This window comes from Lepidochelys kempii, chromosome 1, assembly GCF_965140285.1.
Source record: "Lepidochelys kempii isolate rLepKem1 chromosome 1, rLepKem1.hap1, whole genome shotgun sequence".
Classification (NCBI taxonomy): domain Eukaryota; kingdom Metazoa; phylum Chordata; order Testudines; family Cheloniidae; genus Lepidochelys; species Lepidochelys kempii.
Window position 1 is genome coordinate 219886257 of NC_136380.1, and position 27059 is coordinate 219913315.

The window sequence follows — 27059 nt, forward strand, 5'->3', positions numbered from 1 at the left end:
CCCCAGCCTGGAGCCCCCTCCTGCACCCAAAATCTCTCCCAGAAAGAAACTAATATAACAGCTGTTCTAAGGTAAGAAGTAGGCTATTTTGAATTAACTTAACTCTATTCTACATGTTTTAAGACTGAAATGTAACCACAGAGTGGTTTTATGTTAATTAAAAGGCAAGTTTAGTATAGCGTTAATAGCCTCGATGCCATAATTGTGATCATTTTGTTTGAAATCAAGAAAAAGACTTGTATACAGGGGCTCCACAAAATCTAATAGCCCCGGGCCCACAGGAGAGTTAATCTGGCCCTGGGGCCTAACTCCAAAGTACAGAGGGCACCTAGTAGCCAGTACAGATAACAGTGTTTCATATGTTAGTATGCTGTGCTTATTGCCATAAGATTTGAATAGACAATAGCATTTTTAAGTCACAAAAAGCTCTCTGGGGCAGGGACTATGACTGGGTGTGGGCAGGGGGAGAAAAACAAGATATTCCACAGAATTTTTTCCAGGAAGCTGAATCCTATAAAATAAACCAGTTTTACAGCACTTACTATGGATACCATTGATTTACATGAGCAACCTATTTAAAATCTCCTAACTTAAAGATGTAGCAGTTGCAAAACTGTCTCTTATGAATTACATCACTGCACTGATGCATCTTTCAACTCCAATGACAACCAAGGAACCCTCAGTTGAATGACCGTTAATAAAATGTGTCCTGATATGGGAAGCAGAGGCGTGCATGCTGGGAATTCTTTTCCTCAGATTAAGCCAGGTACCAGGAAAGATGGACATACATCCAATCAATGGTGGCCACTGAAGAGATTTACTCCTTGAAATTTTAGAATGACTATTTTTTCCCTATAAAATGAAAGAAGGGCTTCTGCAAAGAGCTGGCTTGGCAACTCTGTGAACTGAAGTCCTATATATAACAGAGTAATTGCTACAGCACAAGAAGTGGTAGGACCTTACTTCCTCCTTTTTGACCTGCCCATAACCCCCACCTGGAGGGAACACCTCAAGAAGTTAGAGCATGTGGCCAGAGTAGTTTAGATTGAAAGCTATGTCCTCTTACCTCAATGCTCACCAACCATTGTTTGACAGCTGTGAATGTGTCTTTTGCTGTTATATCATACATCACAATGACACCATCAGCTTTTCTGAAAAACTGCTTGGAAATACTGCGGTACCTGCAAACAAGAATCTGTTTATAGCCCTTTGCCTTAGAGCAGTAGCAGTGTGACAATATGATTAAAGTATAGTAGTCAGTACGCCAACCCTTGAGTCCTGCAGCATTGAAGATATATACACAGGGATCTAGATAGAATATTTGTATTCTTATAAGCTCAGTTTGAGCCACAGATATATGGGCATGTGGAGCCAAATATCCTCTTATATCAGGGCCCAGTTCTGCAACCCTTACTCACATGTGTAATCCCTACTCACTCAAGTAGTCCTATTGAAGTCAACGGGATTATACACATGAGCTGTAAGACCAATACATCTATAGCTCTTTTCATTGATAGATCTTGCAGTAATTTACAAAGGTGGTTAAGCTTATTACACTCATTTACAAATGTGCAGTAACCGGAGGCAGAGAAAGGTTTAAGTGGCAAGTCAATGGCAGAGATGGAAAAAGAACTCACCATGTTGCCATACTAAGGTTTATTCACATGAGTAAGAGCTGGAGGACCAAAGCTTCATTTACTTAGCTAACATATGAATTTACAGTCAGGGGACACATTTCTGCTCTCTGACAAGCAGAGTGGATTTTCTTCCTACTTATATTACACATGAAACCTCCATTGTTATCACTGACAATCCCACTTACTAGATGAGTGCAAAATTTGCAATAGAGTACAGTGTAGATCTGAAGGTAAAATTGAGCTGTACTGTGAAATATGGTGAGGGAGCAAGTTCAGTGCTTTCTGGATTTATCAGTCTCCTTTTTCTCTACCCCTAAATATTTCATTCTTTTTCTCATTCAGTGGCAATCCCATGTATGGAACTCACACTGTCAATGACTAAAAGGTAAAGTAAACAAAAATGTGCAGTAAGCGTTTGGAAAAATCCTGCTGCCGACCCTTTCCCTTGTCTTCCTGGTCTTGTACTACCGGCGGTAGCATGTACGCTCTGACCCATGCCTCACGCCCTCCTAACCTCACCTGGTGTGTCATTTCAGGAATTCCTCACTCCTGTGTGTGAAAAATTATTCAGGCTTCAATTGAAAAAAAACCCAAACTTTTCAATTTTCAGCACCTGAAAATTGCAATTGTTTTTTTCCAACCAAAATCAATGGTTTCTGTTTTTTTGGTCTTTCAATGAAAACATGAAACAGTTAAATGGAAAAAGGTATTTTGTATGTGAATATCTCCATTTTTTGTTAAAAAGTAATTTTCTGTTGAAAAAACCTTTCTGACAGAACATTTTCAACCTGCTCCACTCCTTAATAGTAGCTTATGGGACTATTTCTTTAAGAGGCTCTACAACAGGCTGGCAGTGTTTGCCTGACACACCCCACCCTGTTAGCCGATATTGATCCTGCTGGGAAAGGATCAAAGGCCTGCTCTCACTTTCATTGAACTAAATGAGAACTCGCCATTTCTCCCCACTTCTGGGGAGCAGGATTGAGCCCAAGGCTGCTATTTTCTAAATGCACGGAGTAGGAGAGTAGAAAGTTAAGACATTTTCTCACCGTTCCTGCCCAGCAGTGTCCCAGAGTTGCAGGGCTACCTGGCTGTTATCCACTGTCACTGTTTTCACGCTGTAATCTATACCTATAAACATAGCACATGTTGTCTCAGGTTCATTCTGGTAGTCTAATCAGGTTCATGGTAGTTTAAGGTAACAGTGTTATGTTCAAACAAGCCACAAATATTTCTAACCTGTGTTCATTGGTTCAGAAGGCACACAATAAATTCTGGCCCTTAACAACAGGCTGATAATAAGAACAGGTAGAAGCTTTTATTTGCCATAGTTTTAAAGTAGTAACATAAACATATTAAATGTAAATGTGTTAACAAATAAATTTAATTCACAAAATGGCAGGATGAGTCAAATTTTCAAAAGAGCCCAAGTGATTTAGGATCATAAGTCCCATTGATAGTCAAGGTGACTTAGGCTGCTAAGCCATATAGGCACTTTTGAAAAATGTTGCCTTGTATGCTTAAATAAGTCCTCTCTAGCTTTGGTTTATACACTTCTTGGATATTTATAATGATACTTGCTCTAGCCATTAGGTTACACTGCCTCCTTCTGCAACACTCTACTGAAACATTCTTCTAAGATTTGCTCCTGCTTGACTGAGGTCAGTGGGAGTGTTGTCATTGACTTTAATGGATGTAGCATCTGGTCCTATTGCCTTCCGTGAGTAATCAGAACATTCAGAGGGATTGTGGAGGATGTTTCCACCACCAGAATCTAGTTTAATGGAAGTGGGTTTGAGTTGCATCTGGGTTTGTCAAGGTTTTGAATGACCAGCTGTTCTGCACAGTCTGCTCTGTCAGTCTTATCAGCAGTTCTTATTTTTATAATGTTACTTTTGGCTTATCTGTATGTGCAGGCCAGCCAAATAACCCACATCCTGGTGTGACTCACACAGATAGTGAGTTATTGTTGCACATTAGAGGTTATGTTTAAAAACTTGCCATCTAAGCTGCAGCCCCCAACATTGGCGCCTTCCTTCTGGAAGCCCCAGGAAATTATACATATAGTCTGAAGGTCTGACTCGTAAGTGCAACAGTTGCAAGCACAAGCTATGTTGGCACCAGTTAAGCACACAGCTTTGTAAATGTATCACTAACATTTTTCTCTTTTGCTCCATACAAAGCTTTTTTTCCTGGAAAAATAGGCAATTATGATTTCAGTAATGGTCACGAGGGCATTTGACGTTTGCCAAATCTTATTTATCCTTTGGGATGCAGTGTGATCTAGTGTCTCAGTTACTAGATGAGAAGCAAGGAGACCTGAGGAAAAATCCTGGCTCCACTGAAATCAATGAGAGTTTTGCCAATGACTTCAATGAGCCAAGGATTCCACCACTGGGTTCTAATTTCAATTCTGCCACTAATATGCTCTGTGACCTCAGGTAACACATCACTTCTCTGTCCCTTTGCTTCTCCTCTTTGGGACAAGGACTTTCTCTCACTATGCATTTGTACAGCACCTAGCACAACAGGGCCACAGTCTTGGTTGGAGCCTCTAGATATTACTGTAATAATCATCATAATGTTTCTTAAACTTACCTACAGTAGCAGATGTGTCTGGGGAAAAATGGTCTTCGCAGAATCGCTTTAAAAATGAAGTCTTTCCCACACTTGAATTGCCCACAAAAACAATCTTGAATAAGCGATCAGGGGCAGAGTATATTCTCTCCTCCTTCAAACAAGCACAAAAGTTAGTTGGCAATTTTAACTCTAACTCTGTTGCCTTTTCTGATTTGCAAAGACTTAAAGATGACCTGCAAAGGGGAAAAATATTGAATCTGTACCCTTCCTTCTTGGTGACTTATGAACTAACCTTAAGAGTTTTTTGTCTGGTTGGTTGGCATTTTTTTTAAGAGTTTTGTTTGTTTTTTACCTTAATGATATTAGGAATGTCCAGTCTGGCCTCTTTTGGCTTTAGTGGAAGACTCTGTAGAGTTCTTAGCTGTGAACTGTGAGCCTTTTTGTCACGTAACAGAAAGGGTGAAGTATTGAATTTTTATCAAAGTTGTATTTTTTCCCCAAGAATTTCTAGCATCTTTGAGCTCAATTTTTTGTGTCACTGTAATTTTCTTTTTAGTCCAAAACAGAAAAAATACAGCTCTCACGCTGATTTTACAACTCCATGGATTTAGCAGTTGTATCTGATTCCCAGCCAAATTTTGGGATGCAAGCCCCATGGGAGCTGAAACAAAAAGGTTTGCATTTACCCCTGCAAGTCCAAACCAACAAGCTCTGCACAGCTCTGTTCAGATCCGCCCCACACTAAACTTTATGCATATCATAGACCGTGTGTTTTTACCTAGAGAACACAAGCAAATTTATAAACTGTCTTATGCTTTATATTGCCTGATTGTGCTCTCAGTTGCTACTGGTGTAGATCCAGGAGCTTCCTGATTTACACCAGTGTAAAATTGGTATAAGTGAGAGGAGAACCAGGCCCAGTTAATTAAGCTGTTAATGTTTGGCAGGGTGAAGGTGATAACCTCTTAGCTTCTCAAGTATGAGGGAATTTTCCATGTTTGGTAGATTAAATTGAGTGAGGATGCTGGAGAAGACTATTTCTGCTCTATTTTAGGTACATCATTATTCTAAAATCCCTTCCCTTGTATTTTCAGCTGCAGTGGTTTAGGTAAAAATGGAGTATCACCAGTGAGTTTGCAGTGGGGGCCAGAGCCATCCTGCTGCTGTAGGACGGAGAGGCTGAAGGGGGAAGGCAAGGTGGGGAGCTTGATACTAATTCTGTAGAAAAAGCAGCAGGGTGATTCCCCCTATAATGCAAAGTGAGCACTCCAACATATGCACAAGGGTGCTGGGGGCTGTCCCAGATTTTCCAGCAGGCAGCCTGCCTGGTGTTCCCTTCAATACAAGGTTGAAATCCAGCCCACCCACTATTCTGTACTGCTGTGAAGAAAATACTGAATTATCCTGGGGAAAAATAGTTGTATTTGTACTAGAGAAAAAAAGCCCTCCACTCTGTCCCTTAACTGTAAGAAATCCATTCACCAGGGTCAACATTTGGAGCAAATAGCTATCTCGTTATCTATCTTCATGTATTAGAATAACAGCCATTGTTATAACTGTACTGAGATCTCTTATCGCATCGCTCCCTTATCCTTTTAAATTAAAAACTCAAACTGCGTTGCACCTTTAGGCTTTCAGCAATAAGCACGCTTCTCTCTATATAAGCCACTTTCTCAAATCTGCTGAAAATCACCTATCCTCTTTCCAACAGCAATCATCATGGTGTGTGTGTAATCTGGGTGCTGGGAAATAACATTAACACACACATACACACAGACAGTCGTCCACTCCAGCTTGGACTGAAAGGCCCTAAACTGCAACTCTCTTAGCTCATAACAATAGCTCAGTTAGCAGTTAGCCAGCAGAAATTAATCTCGTCCTCAGTGGCCACACACAAATCGGCAGGTTAACAGCCTGAGGGCACCATTGGGTCTCGGCTCAACCCACAGATTGCCCAGTCAGCCATTTGCCTATGAGATGCGTCCGGCCCACTCATGAGGGAAACCTACCTTTGTAATCAAACGTATGGCTCCAATGCCACTTCTAAACCGAGCATAAAGATGAGCCTCTTCATCCCCTGCTGAATACTTATGACAGGACTAAGCCATCCAACAGCTATTGCTAGTGATTCCAGCCATTCAAGCTGCAAAGGAGATGTAGCAGCTAACACCTCAATCTGTCTCAAGCTGTTTTTTGTGAAACTCTTGGCTACAGATGACTCCCTGCTGGATGCACCCAAAGTCTAACTTGATGCCCTGAAAGGACTGATCAATCTGTCCTATGGGCAAAATGTCTTTCCCCATCCCAACGTGGGAATCAGCCACTGCTTGGAAACCTATGATCTGCAGAAACAAATTACAAACTCTCCTCAGATTATTAAATCTTGAACTGGAAAGGTACTTTGCCATATGCTATTGGAATATCAATTTCTCTTAGTTTATAATATCGTCTCAGATTTTTATCTCGATGTCATGTGCTGTTACTGACCTTCCTACACACAGCACACAACCAACGTAACATGTCGGTTTTTGGCAGATTTAATAGAAACGGGTGGGGCGGAAGGCACACACTCAGTGGACCTGATTCCATCTTGTTGGAGCAGAACTGTACCTAACTGTGCCTGCCTGGCTTGCAGATTCTTAGATGATTCACCAGAGGGAGTGCAGACAACGGGCTTTGGATTGGGAGCATAGTTTTCATCTCTAACAGGGTCCCCACAAAAGGTTGCCTCAGCACATCCTTGGGCACCCTAGCTACAACATCCCAGCCAGTGCCACCCGCTTTGAAGATGGAGGTTGCTGGCACATTGCACTGCTTCAGTGCCCTCTCTGGGAAACTTTCCATCTGTGCCCGGGACATGAGAACCCGGGAACAAAAAAGACTCATTCATTTCTAGAAGAGAACTGATTTACACAAGTTCTATCCCCCCACACCCTTCTGATAAGGGGCTCTCAGAGTTGATTTAGAATGTCAGGTGATTAGAGAAGCTTACTACCAGCAACCCGGAGCTCCTTGAACTCGGTGCAGAAAGGGCTGGGACCACAGAATGTATAGACATAAGGGTGTTAGACTTCAGGAGAGCAAACTCTAGGGAATTAAAAACATCTAGGTCTCTATGTTCCCCTCCCCAAGGCAGAGTGGAGAACAGAAGGGTTTCACTGTTGAGAACAGGGCGTGGGTGGCCTTATGGGAGGGCTATATGACTACATGGTATAATTCTGCCCCCATAACATAGCCACCTCTAGACCTTGCATGGCATTTACACTGTAGATCCACTGTATAGCATAATATGGGATGAGATTGACTGGAGAACGAGGGGGACCACCACTCTTCAAGACACATCCCCCAGGGGACTCCTTGCAACTTACGATGCAGTGGCAGGAGTAATTCCTCCTCTGCAGCTTTAATAGACTCCAGAGGGAGTCTCCATGCACAGACAGCAGCCTGTAGGGGCCCTCACTGATGGAGCAACAATGCCCCCAGCCCTGCTGCCAGTGCTGGTGGGAAAAGCCAGAAGGGAATGGGAGGCAGAGTCCTAGCAGTGGATAGCATGAGATCAGAGTGGCTGGCCGCTGCAGTTTAAATGACTTGACTGTGCTATCTCTTAGGCTATGGAGAGGTCTCCCCAGGGAAGAATGGTAAGTTCCATTGCTTGGGAAATTTAAAGCTAAACTAGAAAAACAAACTGAAATAGACTTCAGGGCCAGATTCTGGCTGCTTTGAAAGGGTGCACAAAGGGACAGGGGAAGCACTAAGAACATTTAACCCTCCCCCCTCACCTTGTGCCTCACAGGTTGGCACTGGTCACACTCGCAACCTCTAGGCTCCACTCAATACAGGGACTTCTCACTGCTAGCGCCCCACCTAGGGTGGTAATCACCTCAAAGGGAGCAGGAAGAAGAAGCGTCCTGGGCCCCCACCCTCCAAACTTGTCAGTGGGCTTGTTTGACCATACAGGGAAACACGTGTTCCAGCCTTTTATGAGATATAGCAGAGGGCATGCTCCCTGCCCTCAACCAGGCTTCCCAGGGAGCCTGCTGGGTAAGGAGGCTCTGCATGACCTCCAGTACTGGGGTTGTAGGGCTATAATGGGACAGTTCTTTACTGGAAGTGAGCTGGGTTAGATGACCCAGTTGGACTTTTCCCTCTCGGTGACATACTTTGGGGAGGCCTAGACTCTGGGAACCAAGGTTATACAAAATGTGCTGGGCAGTGTATAAAAAGCACCCATGGAGCCAAATTCATCCCTTGGGTGCACATGAATAGCTGTCATTGATATCAGTGGATGTCAATGTACCCATGTGAGGACAAAATTTTGGCACAGATATTGATTATCATTATTAATTTGTATTACAGTAGATCCTAGAACCCCCAGCTGAGGTTGGGGTCCCATTGGACTAGGCGCTGTACAAACACACAGCATGAGGCAGTGCCTACCCCAAAGATCTTACACTCTAAATAGACAGGACCAACAAAGCCGTGGGAGGGAAAACAGAATCACAAAGAGGGAAAGTGACTTGCCCTAGAACAGTGGTTCTCAACCTGCAGCCCATGGGCCACTTACAGCCCAATCAGCACACAGCTGCAGCCCATCCTCAGAGCTATACAGGTAGTTGGATGCAGCCCACATAACACACTGTGGGCCACAATGGTAAATTGGTTGGGAATCACTGCCCTAGAATTACCCACTAGGTCAGCCACACAGCTGGGAATAGAACCCTGATCCCCTGAGTCCTACCCATGTGGCTGAGCCGCTACACTATGGTACTTCTTGAGTAAAATTTTACTGCCTTTCTCTTCTAAAATAAAAAGGACTTGAGAGAAATCCTGAGCAATCTCAATAGTTTAAGATCCTGGCATCAATTTGTTTAAGAAACCAGCTAATAGATTTTCCAATTGTCATTTAATGTCACTAATAAGCTAATGCTCTGATTTAAGTCTTTAATATACAACAGCATGATAATAATACACTTTCTGACAGCTAACTAGTGCTAGGACATCTTACTATTAATTAAGTAGCTAGTGAGTTCAGTAGCTTTCTTCTGAGAAAGGTTCACTTGATCATAAGTGAAGAAAAGATCCAGCTGTCCAGAGTAAGGAATACCCAGTAATTGAGGATACTTCTATTCTGAGAACAGTACAAAGTATGCTGTGGCTATATCACATTAATGATCTAAGTAGTTTTGATCAGCTTTCCTTTTTTTAAATGGAAAGGCATTTCTCTATCTAGAAAAAAGAAAAGGAGGACTTGTGGCACCTTAGAGACTAACCAATTTACCTGAGCATAAGCTTTTGTGAGCTACCGCTCACTTCATCGGATGTGTAGCTCACGAAAGCTTATGCTCAAATAAATTGGTTAGTCTCTAAGGTGCCACAAGTCCTCCTTTTCTTTTTGCGAATACAGACTAACACGGCTGCTACTCTGAAACCTGTCTCTATCTAGAGTATATTTTGTAACAAAAGTGTGCCAATTATAACAGTTATGTAATCATGGCGTCATTTTATGATCATTTTAAAGATGTGCATAGTACCCGTTTCTTTTAGAAGAACAAACTATGTAATTAAGACTGAGCATACCTATTTCTCCATACCTTAATCTTTTTAAATATATATTTCAGGAATCAGACAATGGATCACACTTAATAGCTATACTAAAATTAGCCTGAAAGCTACAAGGGAGTAAGAATGTGAGTAAGGTTTTTGACTGCAGAGTTACCCTTTCCTGGATATTATTTTATAAAGTCTGGGCTGTGCACACAATTCAGTTTTCTGATGTAAACATTAATGAGAGAGCAGAGCTAGAAGAAATTTTCTGAATTTTGATTTTACAGTGAAAACAATTGTTCACATTTTGTCCCAAAAAGGAGGGTAACTTTTTCTCATAAAGTTTTGCAACCCCCCCCCAAAAACAAAAAACTTCATCCCATTTTCCCATCAGCTATAAAAACTTGTTTCAAATTTTGACCCCCAAAAAGGACAAATTTTCCAGGTACATGGTCACAAAAAGCTTTCCTTTTTAAAATCCAGCTCTACCCTTTATTGGATCCTCTAGTCCCATTTCCCGGTATCATCATTAGGTCTGATTTCAATGTTCCTAAACAGTCCCTTATATTTGGCTGTCTCATCTCCACTTTGAACATATCCAGTGAGATTTTTCCATAATCACCTTCAGTACCTTGATTTGATGCTGACCTGATTTTGATCTTATAAAGATTGTAAGAAATGGCCTCATGCGATTATACAAAATGTATAATTTAATTCACACAATTGTTCAGTTCCTCACTATCCTAATTCTTGGGTATATTTTCAGCTGACGCCTGGCTTCCCTGTTTTGCACCTTCAAAACTAATTTTAGGCACAAATCTGCATTTAGGTACCTTATGCAATCAAGTAGCCAGAGGCCGAAGTAATCAGATTTGCATGAACAAATCAATTAAAGGTGGCAAAATGTGCATCCAAATTGTATAGGTGGGGAACTTGTGTCTACAAAAAGGGAAGCCAAATGATTTTGGCTTGTGAAAGTAATTTATTACATGATACCCTCCACCTCCATTTAAGGTAAGTTGTCCCCTTACATTTGATTGTGTTTCTTTCCCTACTGGCTGCTCTCTGAGAGACAAGGGTGTGTGGTCCAACGATGTCACAATTTGCTTCTCATCCATTTCCTTTTCTGGGGAGACATTGTCATTTTCTTCTGTCCACTTGCTGTACTGCTTCTCAGCTGGCCTCTCAAGAAATTGGGGTAGGGGATCTTCTTCAATGGAGATTATTCTCTGCAGTTGTTTTGTTTGAGTCATGCCCCCACTAGTACCATGGTCAGACTCTGAAGAAAGATACCCATTCAAACCAATAGAATTCCTTCTCCTTGTTAAGCTATTGAAAGCATCATCTTCTTCGGAGGATTGGCTAGATAAAGATCAGATATAAGTAGGTTACAAAAAAACATTAGGCCTAATTCTTATCTCATTTACATTGATGTAATTCCATCCAGTGGAGTTACTCCTGACTTAATGTAACAGGATGCAGAATCAGGTCCATTACACTATCTATTATGTAGATCAGCGTTAGACTGTACAATCAATTGACTATTGAAAAGTAAGTTAAACATTATATGTGTGTGTATAAAATCAGCATAATACATATGTAACCCATACAGAAGGCAATATAACAAATATTAATATTTTGGCTGAAAATTCAGAGATGAACAACTGGATTTAGGTTCATCCTAAAATGGTGAGAGTAGAGTGAACAAAACTTTCCATCTGTGACCTAATTCTGGCTAGAGCAGTACGGGCCAGATCCTCAACTGGTATAAATCAGCATTGAACTCTATGGAGCTATGCCCGTTTATACTAGCTGCATGTCCATATTCTTTCAGACTCTTGCTGTGGTCCCTATCCCCAAGGTGACATTCTACTGCTCTTCTCAGGTTCTTTCTGACATGGAGGCCTTAATCCTGTTCCCATTTATTTCATACTTACGATCACATAATTTAGATTTAAATTCTCCATGTTTTTATGTCTTCTATCTATCCCATGTTCTTATGCATCCCAGCTAGTCGGCTACTATCTGCAGTAAGGGGTGCTGTGGAAGTGCACTCCTCCAGCAAAAGTTCCTGAAGATATCATGCCCTATTAATGCTGATTCAAGTAATACCAGTACTGGACTGGCTTCTGCTGTTCCCACAAGCTCCCCATGCCAAAGCAGCATGGTCTGTGTATTAGCCGTTGCTGAAGATCTGACCCTAGATTTCTAATTTTTTAAAAGATCACTGTAACTGGGCTGTCTAAGCGGCCTATCAGGGAACAACTCCACTACTGCAGGTCCCTGATGATTGTGCCATGGTGCCTTAACCGCCCCCCCCGGGCCAAAACTAAGGCGCACTGGAGTCGGACCACTTCCAGTGTGTTAAACAAAACAAAAAGGAAAACAGTGAACTAAAAATCAGGTGCATCTGAAGATTTGTTGGCAGGATGCTACTCTTCTGCTCCAGGCTTGTCTTTGCACATCCCTAGTCCCTTCTTGTCCATCTTCCTGGGCCCAGTCATCCCATCTACCAAATGCTTTATCCACTTAGCAAGTTGCCCTATGCTCTTGGCTATAGCCAGACTTGCCTTGTTGAGCACAGTAGCAGAGCTCTGTTCTCCTTCCTGGTCAACCCTCAACTGGGCTAGATGTCCTCCTTTTAACTCCCCTCTCCACACCTGACATAGGCCCCACGCTGGCAACAAGCGGCTTAATGAGGCAGATAGACTACGCACTGGCAACAAAGGGGTTAAGGAGACCCTGTGATCCAGCTGAACCCGCCCTCCTATGCCCGTGGCCAATCTGCCCCCATCACAGATACTCAGATGACATACTAATTGGCACCTCAGAGATCCATGCAACATCAATACTACACTTACAATTCCAAGTTGCCGTGGTTTCAAGAACAATCGTGGTGAAATGAGCATTCTACATCTTTTGTGCACTTTCCCGATAACTATCAAACATATGCCAAATAGCAAAATGAAGTCCTTACCTCTTAAGTGATGCCTTTCCCTCTACATATTTGCCAATGATAGATCCTGATCTTTTTTTCCAGTTGGCTTTTGAAGCATTTGTTGTACTCTTCTGCAGAAATTATATTATTTATCTTACTAGTGTACTCTTGCTATTCATTACAGTTAATAAAACAGTCTATTTGTTGCTAGTGTTTAGAGAATACAGTGATGGAAGCGACAGAAAGTATTTGATGGATTAGCAGAGAAGCAAATGTTTCAAAATCCTGAGTGATAAATAAAAAGAACATGGAAAATCCAGATTCTACAACAATTAATCTTCCTTACAGAACCAGTGGACCAGATCATAAACCAGTGTAAATCAGCTGAGTTCCATTGAAATCAATGAAACCAACAGAGCTATGCTGATTTATACCAACTGACAATCTGACCCAGTATCACTCCTTCTTATAGAGAAGGGAAACACAGACCACCTCTGCAAATGATTAGACACCATAATTCTGAATTGTCTTTAGTCGAGAAAAGGAAGCCATGGTATCTTTCAGGTCCTGGGGACCTAGTCTCCTAATGCAGGATACAAAGTCAATGGGATTGATTTGTATCCATTAGCAGGAGGATAGGACTCTTAGAATGCAATTCTCTTTGTTCAATACTCAGATACTGCACTGATGTATAGATGTTTAAAGAGATTACTGTTGATTGGATAAACACTTGCATTTTAATTATTCCATTTGAAGATTATCTTATTCCCTCTTGATTGCCTCCTTAGCTTCTTATAAACTAGGTTCATTAGTATTCATTCCCTTTTCCTAAAATAGCTTGAGTTTTAGTAACCTAAATACTTGGCTTCCAGGGCCTTTTAGTTTTATTTAATAAATACTTTTTGTTGCCATAAACCTTGCTTTTAACTGGGAAGGTGGCGAGTGCAGGAGGGGAGAGAAATGACACAAGAATCTCTTCCCCCTACGTAGGGGCTGCAAGTTATATGGGCCCGTGGTGCCTGTGCTACAGGAATATTCAGGGCCTGGGTGCCCGGCTCCACCAATGTTCGGGGCTGGGTCTCTCCCCCAGCATGACCTGCCGCCCCCACACGCCTCTCCCGGAGCATCCCCCGGCCCTGCCTGCTGCCCCCGGACAATTTAAAAGGGCCCGGGGAGCCACCGGCAGCACAGCAGAGCTAAAGTAGGCTTCCTGTCCGGCCCCACTCCATGCCACTCCTGGAAGCAGCTGGCACATCCTGGTGGCCCCAGGAGGTGGGGGTGGTCTCTGTGTGCTGCCCCCACCCCGAGTGCTGACTCCACAGCTCCCATTGGTCAGAGACTCCCGGAGACTCCAGCCCCTCTACCTAGGAGCCACTACCAGAGGGGTGTGGCAGTCACTTTGGGGAGCCACCTGAGGTAAACGCCGCACCCCTCACCCTCTCCTGCACCCCAACCATGCCCTGCCCCAGCCCCAAGTCTGCACCCAAACTCCCTCCCAGAGCCCGACCCCTGTCCCACACCCAAACTTCCTCCCAGAGCCTGCACCCTGCAGCCCCTCCCACACCCAAACTCCTGCCCAGAGCCCACCCCCTCCTACACCCCAACCCCCTGCCCCAGCCCAGAGCCCACACCCAAACTCCCTTCCAGACCCCAACATCCCTCCCACATCCAAACTCCCTCCCAGAGCCTGCACCCCCTCCAGCACCCAAACTCCCTCCCAGAGCCTGCTCCCCACACCTCCTCCTACACCCCCACCCCCTGCCCCAGCCAAGAGCCTGCATCCAAACTCCCTCCTAGAGCCTGCACCCTGCACCTCAATTCCCTCCCAGAGTCTTAGGCAGGTGTGTGTGTGTGGTGGTGGTGGGGAATTGGACCCATTCTGGGCACCACCAAAAATTAAAGAAACCTGTCGCCCCTGCCCCTACAACATTCTGGTCCCCATTTTTTAGACCATTCTGATCTCTGTTTGATAACTACAGAGTTATAAAATGGTATTTGTGTACCTGTAAAAACATGTCTCGTTCATCTCTGAGATGTTTGTTCCTTTCTCTGTAAGGAAAGGAAACAAGTAAAAGAACCAGCAAACTATGGTAGAAATTTAGTATCAAATCCAGATCTTTGGGTCTTCACTTTAATATGTCTTTAATATATTTTTACGTTGGTATTTCTCCAAAGAATCATAGCAACAATAAGTCAACTAGTCCAGTCTCCTGCACTCAGGCAGGATTAAGATTATCTAGACCAGGGGTCGGCAACCTTTTAGAAATGGTGTGCTGAGTGAGCGGCTCAGCCCGCTGCCGCTCAGCCTGCTGCCGGTCTGGGGTCCCGGCCCTGTCCACATAGAGTAGGTGCCTACCGTCTCCCTGGTTCTAGCCCATTCTCTTCCTCTCTCTCTGCACTGAGCTGAGGGTGGGAGTGTGTTGAACACAGGGCTGGGGGTGAAGGAGCAGGCTGGGGGTTGGGGTGCAGGGTCTGGCCAGGAGCTAGAATGAGGGAGAGGGGCTCAGGGTTGGGGCAGAAGGTTTGGGTGTGGAGTGCTTACTTGGGCAGCTCCCATTTGGTGCGAGGGGTGCAGGTGGGAATGTGTGGGGGGGCGTGCAGGAGCTCCCGTTTGGTGCTCAGGGTGGGAATGTGGGGGGTGCAAGAGTCAGGGCATGGGGTAGGGGGGGCTGGGTATGTGTGGGAGGGGAGGAGGGGCAGGAACCCAGCAGGGGGGGTGAGGGGGAAGCTTGCCTGCCTTGCAAGGAGAGAGCGGTGGGCAGGGGACAGAGAAGAGCGGGCCAGGCAGGATTTTTAATGGCACGCTGCTGTCTGTCGGGATCCCTGGCAGACAGCAGCGTGCCATTAAAAATTGGCTCACGTGCCATAGGTTGCCGACCCCTGATCTAGACCATCCCCGTTTGTCTAACCTGTTCTTAAAAACCTCTAATGCTGGAGATTCCACAACCCCCACTCTCCTGAATTCCTTTTTCCCTTAGACTTGCTTCCCACTCGATCTTACCTACCAATTCTCTGTGTCTGATAAAATCTGCCTTCTTGAAGTGCATTGTCTTTATTCTGCTGCTTTCCATCTATATTATGACAGGGCCAGATCCTCAGCTGGTGTAATTCTTCAGTGGGGACTACCCTAATTTAGACCATCGGGCTCTCAATCTATAAATGTCAAAGCAAAAGCTTCTAACACATGGAAACAAACCATGAACAATACTTCATTTACTCTGAATCAAGGGATTTCAAACTTTTCCATAGTTAAGATCACCTCTTAATAGAGAGATTGTTTGGTGCACACCCTCCCAACCACAGCTGCGTAGACCTGTCACGACCATGTAACATCCCAGTTACAACTACTGTGATTGCTGATGTCGAAGAGCAGCTTTAAGAAAATACCAAATGTGTTTAGCTTCTCTTAATGTGATTTAGCTGCTGGAAATAATGGAGAAGAGGTGCTCCATGTGACAAGCCAGCTCTCTGCAGATCTGAGCCACACCCACTCTGGATGGTACTCTGTCACTTTCTCATAGCGGCTGGGTCACATGAAGCAATTAATGGGTCTACTATTGCATGGGCTCACAGAAAGACCCAGGTTAGCTAGCCAAAGCTCTAGCAGACTCATCAACCTCTCTCTGTGACCCAACCACCAATGGAGGGGGACAGAATGCTGTACATTGTGTGGCAAATTGCCGGTACGATTATGATGGGTCCCGCGCTTTCTCTTCTTGGGGGGAAGGGGGGGATTCAGGGCGCAGTTTCCTGCCCCTGAACTAGGGTATCTATTGTCCCACTAGTAACCCAGAGAAGGGCAGTGGAGACAGAGGGACCCAGGCCCACCCTCTACTCTGGGTCCCAGCCCAGGGGCCCTAGGGATAGTGGTAAACCACTTGAACTCGTGCTTCCTTTCCCTGGGCTACTTCCCTCTCTTGCTCTTCAGCTTGTGGGGCTTCCTGCCCTCTCTCTGCACAAGCCGGATGTCTCTTTATCTAGGGTCTTTGTCTTCTAGCCAGCCACAGCACATCTCCAAACTCTCCTCTACTTCAATGCCTTCAAACTGCTCTCTGCTCCAACTCCAAACCACTCTGCTCCAACTCCTTTCCCTGGCTGATTGAAGCAGGGGGGGTTTATCAGGTGACAAGCTTCAGGTGCTCTAATTGGCTTCAGGGGCCTTTAATTAATCTATAGCAACGTTTCTTCCCTCTACAGGGAATAAGGCTTCTCCTCATCCTGGGGTTTACATATCTCTCCTAGATCACTCTCCCGCTGCCTTCTGGCCATGCTGTATCACAATTGGCAAATGCACTGCAAACCAACAGCGGGTCTCAGGCTACAATTTGGGAGACTCTGATGTAATTGTATATAAGTCCATCTGAAATATTTTTAAATGCACACTGGGTGAAAGACTACTGCTCAAATGCACATATAATTAGCTCATATACATTGAATAATCTAGTAAAAAAAATGAGGCAATAATATTTGTTAGATACTATTTCACATTACAAAGGACATTAAACAATGCCCAGAACTAGCTTCAAATGCTGTCCGTTATACTAACAGAAAACTGTTAGGCAGAAAATCAGCCATATATATATATATATATATATAAACTAACAGTCTCTATTCTGAATGAACTACGCTTGACGCAGCAATGAAAGGCAAAAGGAGCTTTACACCGCCTTTGAATCTCCTGTATCCAAGGCCTGGCCCAATACATAAATCAGAGCAGCCTCATAGCTGTTTTGACTTGCACTTGGCTGAAACAGCCTCCTAGATATTATTCCACAGCACAGAATAGCCACAGTGCAGCATGTCCTGATAAAACCCCTGTCTTTCCCCAACAGGCCCCCTATGGTGGGGGGCAGAGAGCTCTGACGGGACAGATGATGTAAGGATATTCCACTCTCTCTAGGCCCCTGAGGAATTTCCATATGCTGGGGTTAGTCCCAAAATGGCATTTCTGGTAGGGTTAGGGTCATAGTTTACGAGCTTTAAAATAAACACATAGTTTTATAATGATAATGCAAGAAATCTTGCAAATGATTGTGTGTGTTACCTTAAGAAATCCAGCTGCTTAAGGAGTCCTGACTTCTCTCGCTGTAAAGTTTCTGTCACCCTGTATACCTCCCTACAACAGAGGGAAACAAAGAAATCTATCTGTCATGGACATTTTAACATAGTAACAGGTTTCAGAGTAACAGCCGTGTTAGTCTGTATTCGCAAAAAGAAAAGGAGTACTTGTGGCACCTTAGAGACTAACCAATTTATTTGAGCATGAGCTTTCGTGAGCTACAGCTCACTTCATCGGATGCATACACAGTAAATTGGTTAGTCTCTAAGGTGCCACAAGTACTCCTTTTCTTTTAACATAGTAGTTATAGGCTGCTTCCTACAACCCTTAGAGAATGCCACTTGAGGCTCCATTTTGCAGTCCTCACTCTGGCTAAACCATCAATGATGTCAACGGAGCTCAGCCACAGTAAGGACTGCATAATCAAGTTATTATAACTTTTGGGGGGAGGAGGGGGAAGGGGTTAGGTTGGATTCTACCAGTAGTAACTAACAACCAAGGAGTTAGAAGATTTGCCTTTTTAGGATTCTCATCCAGTCAATTTACTACACTGTGATGCTGGAGCTGGTGTCTTTCAGATAAAACTTAAAATTAAGGACCTAGTCACTTGTGATCATTAAAAATCCCATGAAACTTTTCACAAGGCTAGATGAGTTAACGTTCCTTTGCTGGCCAAGTTTCAGAACGGGTAATGACATTTGGCTAACCCAGTTTTCCCTTATTGGATATATTATTCCTCTCCCCTTTTCCTGACCTAAACTGTTGTGCAGCATTAAACACAGGGAGTCAGATCCTCGGATGATGTAAATTAGTATAATCCCACTGATTTCAATGGGGCTGCATGGATTTACACCAGTTGAGGATTTGGTCCATGTTGTTTCCTGCATTTTAATGGTGTGTGAAGTGCTACCTTTGTGTGGTCTGAAGAGTGGATCAGCTTTTAACAGCTCAGTTGTGCCTTATAGTCTCTGGCCTGCCCTGGGGGCAGTTCTGAGCCACACCATTGCAGGGAGAGCTGGACATAATCCACCGCTAATTTCATAAAGTACTTTGGAATAAAAACTGCTTTACAAATGTAAAATTATCATCATCATTCAGCAGTTTGACCACAAGAATGGAGAGCAGCTGAGATATCACCAGACCCATTTCCTACTGGTTTCCTCACTTCCTTTGGAATCAGCCTGCAACTGATTGCAACACTGCCTTTTCTCTGTAGCTCATAAGTGAGGCCCCCTCAAAGAGGAAATGGTCTTGGGGGGGAAGGGGAGAAATACTGCCACTGTTCATTTCAAAACTGTAAATGAAACATACAAACGTAAAAATGAGGCAGCATTCAAAACTCAGAGCTAGATCCTCAGCTGATGAAAATCAGCTGAGGATCTGGCCCTTGTGTTTGAAATGGGCTCAGCTCTGGGTGGCTATAGTCAAAGGAATACTCCTCATATTTTCAAGATAGATTAAATTAGCAATAGCTATGTAGAGTTTGGTCCAATGGCATTCTGAAGAGAAGAAACAGTATTTAGTCCAAGATGATGCCCCACCCTGAGAGGTGCTGAGTTCCCACAGTTCCCTGCACCGAGTTACATTATCTGCAGCTGAAATGATTGGATTTCTGGGAGAAATAGTCATGAAACTTTTGCTAATTCTGAATCCAATTCAGGTTTCTCTGATTGTTTTTCATGAATATTAGTGGGAGGTAAGACTCATTAGGAATAAATGCTCATGGAAAGAAAATTTGAGGCCTGTAGCAGGCCTTCATTTAGGGCCAGATTTTCAAGTGCTCAGACCCTGCAGTTGGGACCGGACTTTCAAAAAAGTATTCAGCACCCAGCTGCTCCTACTGTGACATTTAGGGTGTTTTTAGGTACCCAGATGGAGCTAAACTCTTGAAAATCTGGCCCTAGTGGTAAAAATCTGAACCCTTCTGAAAATTCCAGCATTAAGGTATAATAACTCCACTGCAGAGGGACAACACAAGACTTGTGTTTCACTTCAGTCCAATTTCCATCCGCTAAATATTAGATCTGGCTGGAAAATATCTTTTCCCTGCAGAAAATTTTTGAGTTTTATGCAAAAAATTGAAATCCAAAATATTTCAGCTGAAAACAGAAATTCTGAAATGCTGCCACAATATCTCCTGAGAACTGTAGTTTGAATGCCTCATGCTTTCATTTGCCTCTATAGGCTGAGCTCGTTGGTTGGACTAAATTTTGCATGTTGCACCGTGGTCTCCTCTCTTGATTAGGGAAGGTGGTGCATCATGGCAGTCCCATAGTCATGATGAATCATGGGAAATGTAGTATGACCAAAAATCCAACCGATAGAGGAGAATGGGAACCTGAGGCAGCCAAACTACAATTCCCATGGGGAACCCAGAGGCATTTCTCAATCAAATTTCAGCAGAAATGTTTTGGTTTTCAGCTAAAAAAAATACTTTTTGGCTTGCAGCTGTTCTGGTTTGTTTTAATGAAAAATTGAAATTCTCTTCAGAAAGCAGACACTTTTCATGAAAATTCTGCTTAATTGAAAAAGCCATTTTTCTGTTGAAAAATAGGTTCAGTGGAAATTTTTTCACTGGCTCTACTAAATATTCCTTTAAATGGACTTAAGTGTTGCACAGGCCTTGTTCTGCTCCTCTGGAGTCAAGAAAATCAAGAAACAAATGACAGTTTTGCCCACCTTTTCTTGTGCAGCTGGCACAGCTCAGGATCTGGTCCACTATGTTGTGGTGTGCAATACTATTAATGTTGTCTATTTTAGTACATAGCACTAAGAATTTGCTTCTTTAAAGCAAAATAATAATATTTAAACAAACATGGTACAAAAAGTGGGAATGATTCTCTACCACCTTGAACCTTCTGTAGTCACTATATGTAGCTTGTGAAAAGAGCGAGTTCAAAACAGGTGTAAAACTTGTCCACTTTTGTGAGTTTAAAGTTGTGTTTTGGTAGTGCTTTTACAATTCTCAATCACTGTTGGATGTCTGGCACTCAAAGCATACTCATAAAAGCTAAACTGAATTGGACTGGGCATCTCATACATATGATCAACTTGAGAATATCCAAGGCCATATTGTATGGTTAGCGAAAGTCAAGCTCTTTCTTATGATGGCTAATACAAACGATATCAAAACACACTGAAGTCAAACTTAACAGCATGTCAGGTTGACCCCCAGCAACAGCCCACAACAGCGCAAGGTGGCAGCAGATTTGTCATGTTGCCATTAACCACTTTGAAGCAAGGTACATTAACACCTTATGTGAAAAATGTAAACAGGGTAAAGCAGGGATACAACCGCCTGCAATGATTCTTGCATTGGTCTGACCTTGCATATTACTCCATCAGCATCACATGCATTTTGAACAGATGTTAAAGTCCCTCCAGAAGATGCTGTGCATGTGGAGAATCAAGCTTGCTGTCACTTCAGGCAAGCATAGTGGTGCCACAGGCAGCTGTCACTTACATTTCTTTTTCTTCATGTAGTCTTGAAGCCTCCTCCTGGAGCATCTGTAATTGTTGCTGGGCGACTATTAACTCCTGAGACGTTCGCTCCAGTTCCTGTAGCAGCTCTTGGTTTGTTAGCTTCAGCTTGGTGTTCTCCACTTTGGTCTCCTGTTTGTCGTCGTGGAGTTCCTTACACTGACCCTCCAGCTAGGGGTGGTGGGAGGGGGAAGAAAAGGAAAAGAGAAAATACCTCTAACTCACGGAGCTATCTTAGCTTGGTGTTAAGAAGACTTAAAATTTAAAACTGAAATGAACCCATTTAAAATTATACTCATTCTCCAAAGTGGAGGCAAGAAAAGAATGCACAGAATTTGATAAGAAGGTAACAGTAGCCCTTAGTGTGTATGAAAGAGTAGCACATGGTTCAACCTGCTACTGCCTGGATGAAACAGCAATGGTAAAGTAGGTTCAGAGAGCCAGGGTAGCAGCTTTGTTTGGACCATGGTTTTTTGAATGCAGCATGTAGTTATTTTATGTTAGGAGATGGGACCTGTTACTTAATACATATAATATCGATTTAGCAATCTTGAGGGCTAGATTATCATCTGTGCTCAGTAAGCTCTGGCTGCAGCTGATGGGGGTTGGGGAGGGTTTAAAGAGGGTGCTTGTGGGACTAGTTCTATGCTGACCTGGGCCCTGCCTTAGTTTTTAGAACCACCTCAGAGGTGCTCTAAACCTGTTACTGCTTTTCTTCACCCCCTACAGTGGGGCTTGAGGGGTTAGAATTACAGCTGACTACACCAGCTCTTCACCACTGGGGACTCCCGCACATCAGGAGAATTCCCATCTGGGTAGATCTGGTCAGTTTATGGCCCTTTGTGCTGGTCCAGTGGTGCAAAAGGGCCCTAGTGTGGGAGAGCATCTAACTGTGGTAGCAGGGGAGGAGAAAGATGTGGGGGAAAAGGGCCTATGAACTAAAATCATAGACAGCAAATGCCATCCAGAAATCCATAAAAGCTCTTCTTGTGTTTTGTGTTTTTAGCAAACAAGTTTTTTAAAGGATGTCAAGTACGTTGCGAGCTTTAAAGTAACACTAGATTCATCTTTAAGACAGACACACGGAGAATGAAAGGATTGGGACACAAATTCTGTATGTCTCTGAATTTTTGTGCTCTTGGAAGGCAGAGACCAACAGCTCCTGGGACAGAGTGGGCTGCTTTACCTAGAGAGCTCTGCCAATTAGAGCTAAATGAATAATTGATTTTTCAGATCAGTGGCTAAACCAAAAAAGTCCAGAAAAATGGTTTTCTATAGAATGAAACAATTTGACTTTCTGGATTCCCCCGCGGCTGAAATCGTTTGCTGAATTTGACTCAAATTTAAGAATAGTTTTAGTCGACCTAAAACTGTATTTTTCAGCAAGTAGACTATTTGTCCAGAAAATTTTGCCCAGTTCCTCTACCAACTTGTACCTCAGCCTTGAACACTTCTATTGTTCCAATCATGGGTCCCTGCTGAGTGTAAACAACTAGGCCAGAGTTTCTTCAGATGGCTCACAAACAATTCACCAGGAGTATCTATTACCGGACCACTGAAAGTTGAGCTACATTATTTAGTTTTGATCACATAAGTTACAAGGCATTGTTTTCTTTCCCTGCATGAATAAGGGAAACTTTTATAACTAAGAGAAGGCTTGAAGCTTTTGATACACTGGTACAGTAAATATTGACATATTTTATAAATGCTTGTATGCATATGTTAAAAGTCTAAATACTAATATGGGTGAACTTGAGTGCCTGGTGTTAAATGAGGATATTGATATAATAGGCATTACAGAAATTTGGTGGAATGCTGATAATCAGTGGGACATGGTAATACCAGGGTACTATATATATAAGAATGACAGAGTAAGTTGCACTGGTCGGGGAGTGGCACTATATGTGAAAGAAAGAATCGAGTCAAATATAGTAAAAATCTTAAATGAACCAAACTGTACCGTAGACTCTCTATGGATAGAAGACTTTTAAAGTCTTAGATGAAAAGAGTATAGCTGTAGGAATAAACTACTGACCACCTGACCAGGATGGTGACTGTGAAATGCTCAGGGAGATTAGAGTGGCTACTAAAACAGAAAACCCAGTAATAATGGGGGATTTCAACTACCCACATATTGACTGGGTACATGTTACCTCAGGATAGTATGCAGAGATAAATTTCTAGATGCTATTAATGACTGCTTCTTGGAGCAACTAACTTGGAACCCCAAAGGGGAGAGGCAAGTCTTGATTTAGTCCTAAGTGGTGCAAAGGATCTAGTCCAAAAGGTGAATATTGCTGAACTTCTTAGTAATAGTAGCTATAATATCATTAAATTTAACATTCTTGTTGGGGAGCAATGTCAGAAAAACCCATCACAGGAGCATCTAACTTCAAAAAGGGGAACTACACAAAGTGATGAAACTAGTTAAATGGAAGTTAAAAGGAATAGTCACAAGAGTGAAATGCCGGCAGCCTGCATGGAAACTGTTTTTAAACATCGTAATACAGGTTCAAACTAAATATATGAACTGCCCCCTGGACCCGCAAAAAAGTAAGAAGACCAAAATTCTACTGAGGAAAATAGAAAGGAGCATAAACTCTGGCAAAGTCAAGTGTAAAAGTATAATTAGGCAGGCCAAAAAAGAATTTCAAGAGCCACTAGAAAAAGACACAAAAACTAAAGAGCAAAAATTTTTGAGGTACATCAGAAGCAGGAAACAATCAGCAGGGCCACTGGACAACTGAAGTGTTAAAGAAGCACTGAAGGAAGACAAGCCTATGGCAGAAAAAAAGCTAAATGAATTCTTTGGATCGGTCTTCACCACAGAGTAAGTGAAGGAGATTCTCACACCATTTTTTTAGGTGAAAATTGGAGGAACTGTCCCAGATTGAGGTGTTAATAGAAGACGTTTTGGAATAAACTGACAAATTAAACAGTACTAAATCACTAGGACCAGATGGTATTCAACCAAGAGTTCTGAAGGAACTCAAATATGAAACTGCAGAACTACTAATTGTAGTCTGTAACGTATCACTTAAATTAGCCTGCGCACCAGATGACTGGAGGATAGCTTATATAGCGTCGATTTTTTACAAAAGGCTCCAGATGCTACCCTGGCAACTACAGGCCGGTAAGACTAACTTCAGTACCAGTTGAATCTACAGTAAAGAACAGAATGACCAGACACAGAGATGAACATGATATGTTGGGGAAGAGTCAGCACAGCTTCTGTAAGGGAAAATATGCCCCACCAATCTGTTAGAATTGTCAGAGGGGTCAACAAGTAGGTGGACAAAAGTGATCCGTTTGATGCAGTGTACTTAGACTTTCAGAAAGCCTTTGACAAGGTCCCGCACCAAAGGCTCTTAAGCAAAGTAAGCAGTCATAGGATAAGAGGGAAGGTCCTCTCATGGATCAGTAACTGGTTAAAAGATAGGAAACAAAAGGTAGGAATAAATGACAGTTTCACAATGGAAAGAGATAAATAGTGGGGTACCCCAAGGATCTTTACTGGGACTAGTGCTGTTCAACATATTCATAAAGGATCTAGAAAGGGGGGTAAATAGTGAGGTGGCAAAGTTTGCACACAATACTAAATTATTCAAAATAGCTAAGTCTAAAGCTGACTATGAAGAGTTACAAGGGCATTTCACTAAACTGACTGGGCAACAAAATGGCAGATGATATTCAATATTAATAAGTGCAAAATAATGCACATTGGAAAAAATAATCCCAAATATACATATCAACCAATGAGTTCTAAATTAGCCATTACCACTCAAGAAAGAGATCTTGGAGTCATTGTGGATGGCTCTCTGAAAACATCTGCTCGTTCTGCAGTGCCAGTGAGAAATAGCTAATAGAATGTTAGGAACCATGAGTAAAGAGTTATACAATAAAACTGAAAATATCATAATGCCATTACATAAATCCAAGGTAAGCCCATACTTTGAATACTGCTTGCAGTTCTTGTCACCCCACCTCAAAAAGGGTGTATTAAAATTGGAAAAGGCAACAAAAATGATTAGGGGTATGGAACGGCTTCCATATGAGGCTTCCATATGAGGAGAGATTAAAAAGACTTGGACTATTGAGTTTAGAAAAGAGATGACTAAGGGGGTTATGACAGAGGTTTATAAAATAATGAATCGTGTGGAGAAAGTGAATAGAGAAGTGTTATTTACCCCTTCATATAACACAAGAACCAAGGGTCACCCAATGAATCATAGAAATAAAGGTCATCTAGTCCAACCCCTGCATTGAGGCAGGACTAAGTATTATCTAGACCAGGGGTGGGCAAACTATGGCCCGTGGGCTGGATCCAGCCCATCAGGGCTTTGGATTCGGCCCACGGAATTGCCACCCCTGTGGCACCACGGGCAACGCGCCACTCCCAAAAGTGGCTGGCACCATGTCCCTGCACCCTGGGGGAGGGGTGGGCTGAGGGCTTTGTGCGCTGCCCTCGCCTGCAGGCGCCTGCAGGCACCTCCCCGGCAGCTCCCGTTGGTGGGGAACGGGGAACTGGAGCCAATGGGAGCTTTGGGGGAGGTATCCACAGGCGAGGGCAGCGTGCAGAGCCCTCTGCTCCCCCTCCCCCAGGGGCCGCCGGGATGTGGTGCTGGCCATTTCTGGGAGCAGCGCGGGGCCAGGGCAGGCAGGCAGGGAGCGCACCGCTGCCACCCCAGACCTGCTCCAGGTAAGTGGTGCCGGGCCAGAGCCTTCACCCTGAACACCTCCTGCACCCTACACCCAAACTCCCTGCCCTGAGCCCCCTGCTGCACCCTGCACCCCTCCTGCACCCAACCCCCTGCCCTGATCCCCCTGCTGCACCCCACACTCCTCCTGCACCCCAACCCTCTGTCCTGAGCCCCCTGCTGCACCTTGCACCCCTCCTTCACCCCAACCCCCTGCCCTGAGCTCCCTCCTGCACTCCTCCCTGTACGTATGCCCTGAGCCCCCTCATACACCCCGCACCCCCTCCTGCACCCAACCCCCTTCCCTGAGCCCTCTCATACACCCCGTACCCCCTCCCACACTCCACACTCCCTCCCTCCCTCCTGCACCCCAACCTCCTGCCCCAGCCCTACATTCATGGCCCTGCATGCAATTTCCTTACCCAGATGTGGCCCTCGGGCCAGAAAGTTTGCCCGCCCCTGATCTAGACCATCCCTGACAGGTGTTTGTCTAACCTCTTATTAAAAACCTTCAGTCATGGAGATTCCACATCCTCCCTAGGTAATCTGTTCAAGAGTTTAAGTACCCTGACAGTTAGAAAGTGTTTCCTAATATCTAGCTTAAATCTTCCTTCCTACAGTTTAAGCCCATTACTTCTTGTCCTGCCCTCAATCATTAAGGAGAACAATTTATCACTCTCCTCTTTATAACAAACTTTTACATACTTGAAGACAGTTATTATGTCCGACCTCAGTCTTCTCTGTTCCAAACTAAACAGACCCATTTTTAAAAAATCTTTCCTGGCAGGTCATGTGTTCTAGACCTTTAATCACTTTTGTTGCTCTCCTCTGTACTTTCTCCAGTTTGTCCCTCTTTTCCAAAGTGTGGTGCCCAGAAGTAGACACAGTACTCCAGTTAGCGCCTTCTCAGTGCTGAGTAGAGCAAAAGAATTACTTGTGTCTTGCTTACAACACTCCCAATGATACATCCCAGAACAATGTTCACTTTTTTGCAACACTATTACATTGATGACCCATATTTAGTTTGTGATCCACTATAACTCCCAGATCCCTTTCTGCAGTACTCCTTCCTAGGCTGTCATTTCCCATTTTGTATTTATGCAATTGATTATTTCTTCCTAAGT

The 27059-nt window shown here is 43.5% G+C and overlaps 1 protein-coding gene across 1 annotated transcript in view; it reads right to left on the reverse strand.

Moving 5' to 3' along the window:
- CRACR2A (calcium release activated channel regulator 2A) overlaps positions 1 to 27059 on the reverse strand; it is an 89092-nt gene that overhangs the window by 12372 nt on the left and 49661 nt on the right. The window contains exons 8-15 of the mRNA XM_073314558.2: positions 21222 to 21409; positions 17744 to 17815; positions 14703 to 14748; positions 12739 to 12830; positions 10793 to 11123; positions 4236 to 4368; positions 2687 to 2768; positions 1067 to 1181 (exon numbers count right to left, since the gene is read on the reverse strand). Coding sequence (XP_073170659.2) covers positions 1067 to 1181; positions 2687 to 2768; positions 4236 to 4368; positions 10793 to 11123; positions 12739 to 12830; positions 14703 to 14748; positions 17744 to 17815; positions 21222 to 21409 — 1059 coding nt within the window. The remainder of the gene's footprint in view (positions 1 to 1066; positions 1182 to 2686; positions 2769 to 4235; positions 4369 to 10792; positions 11124 to 12738; positions 12831 to 14702; positions 14749 to 17743; positions 17816 to 21221; positions 21410 to 27059) is intronic.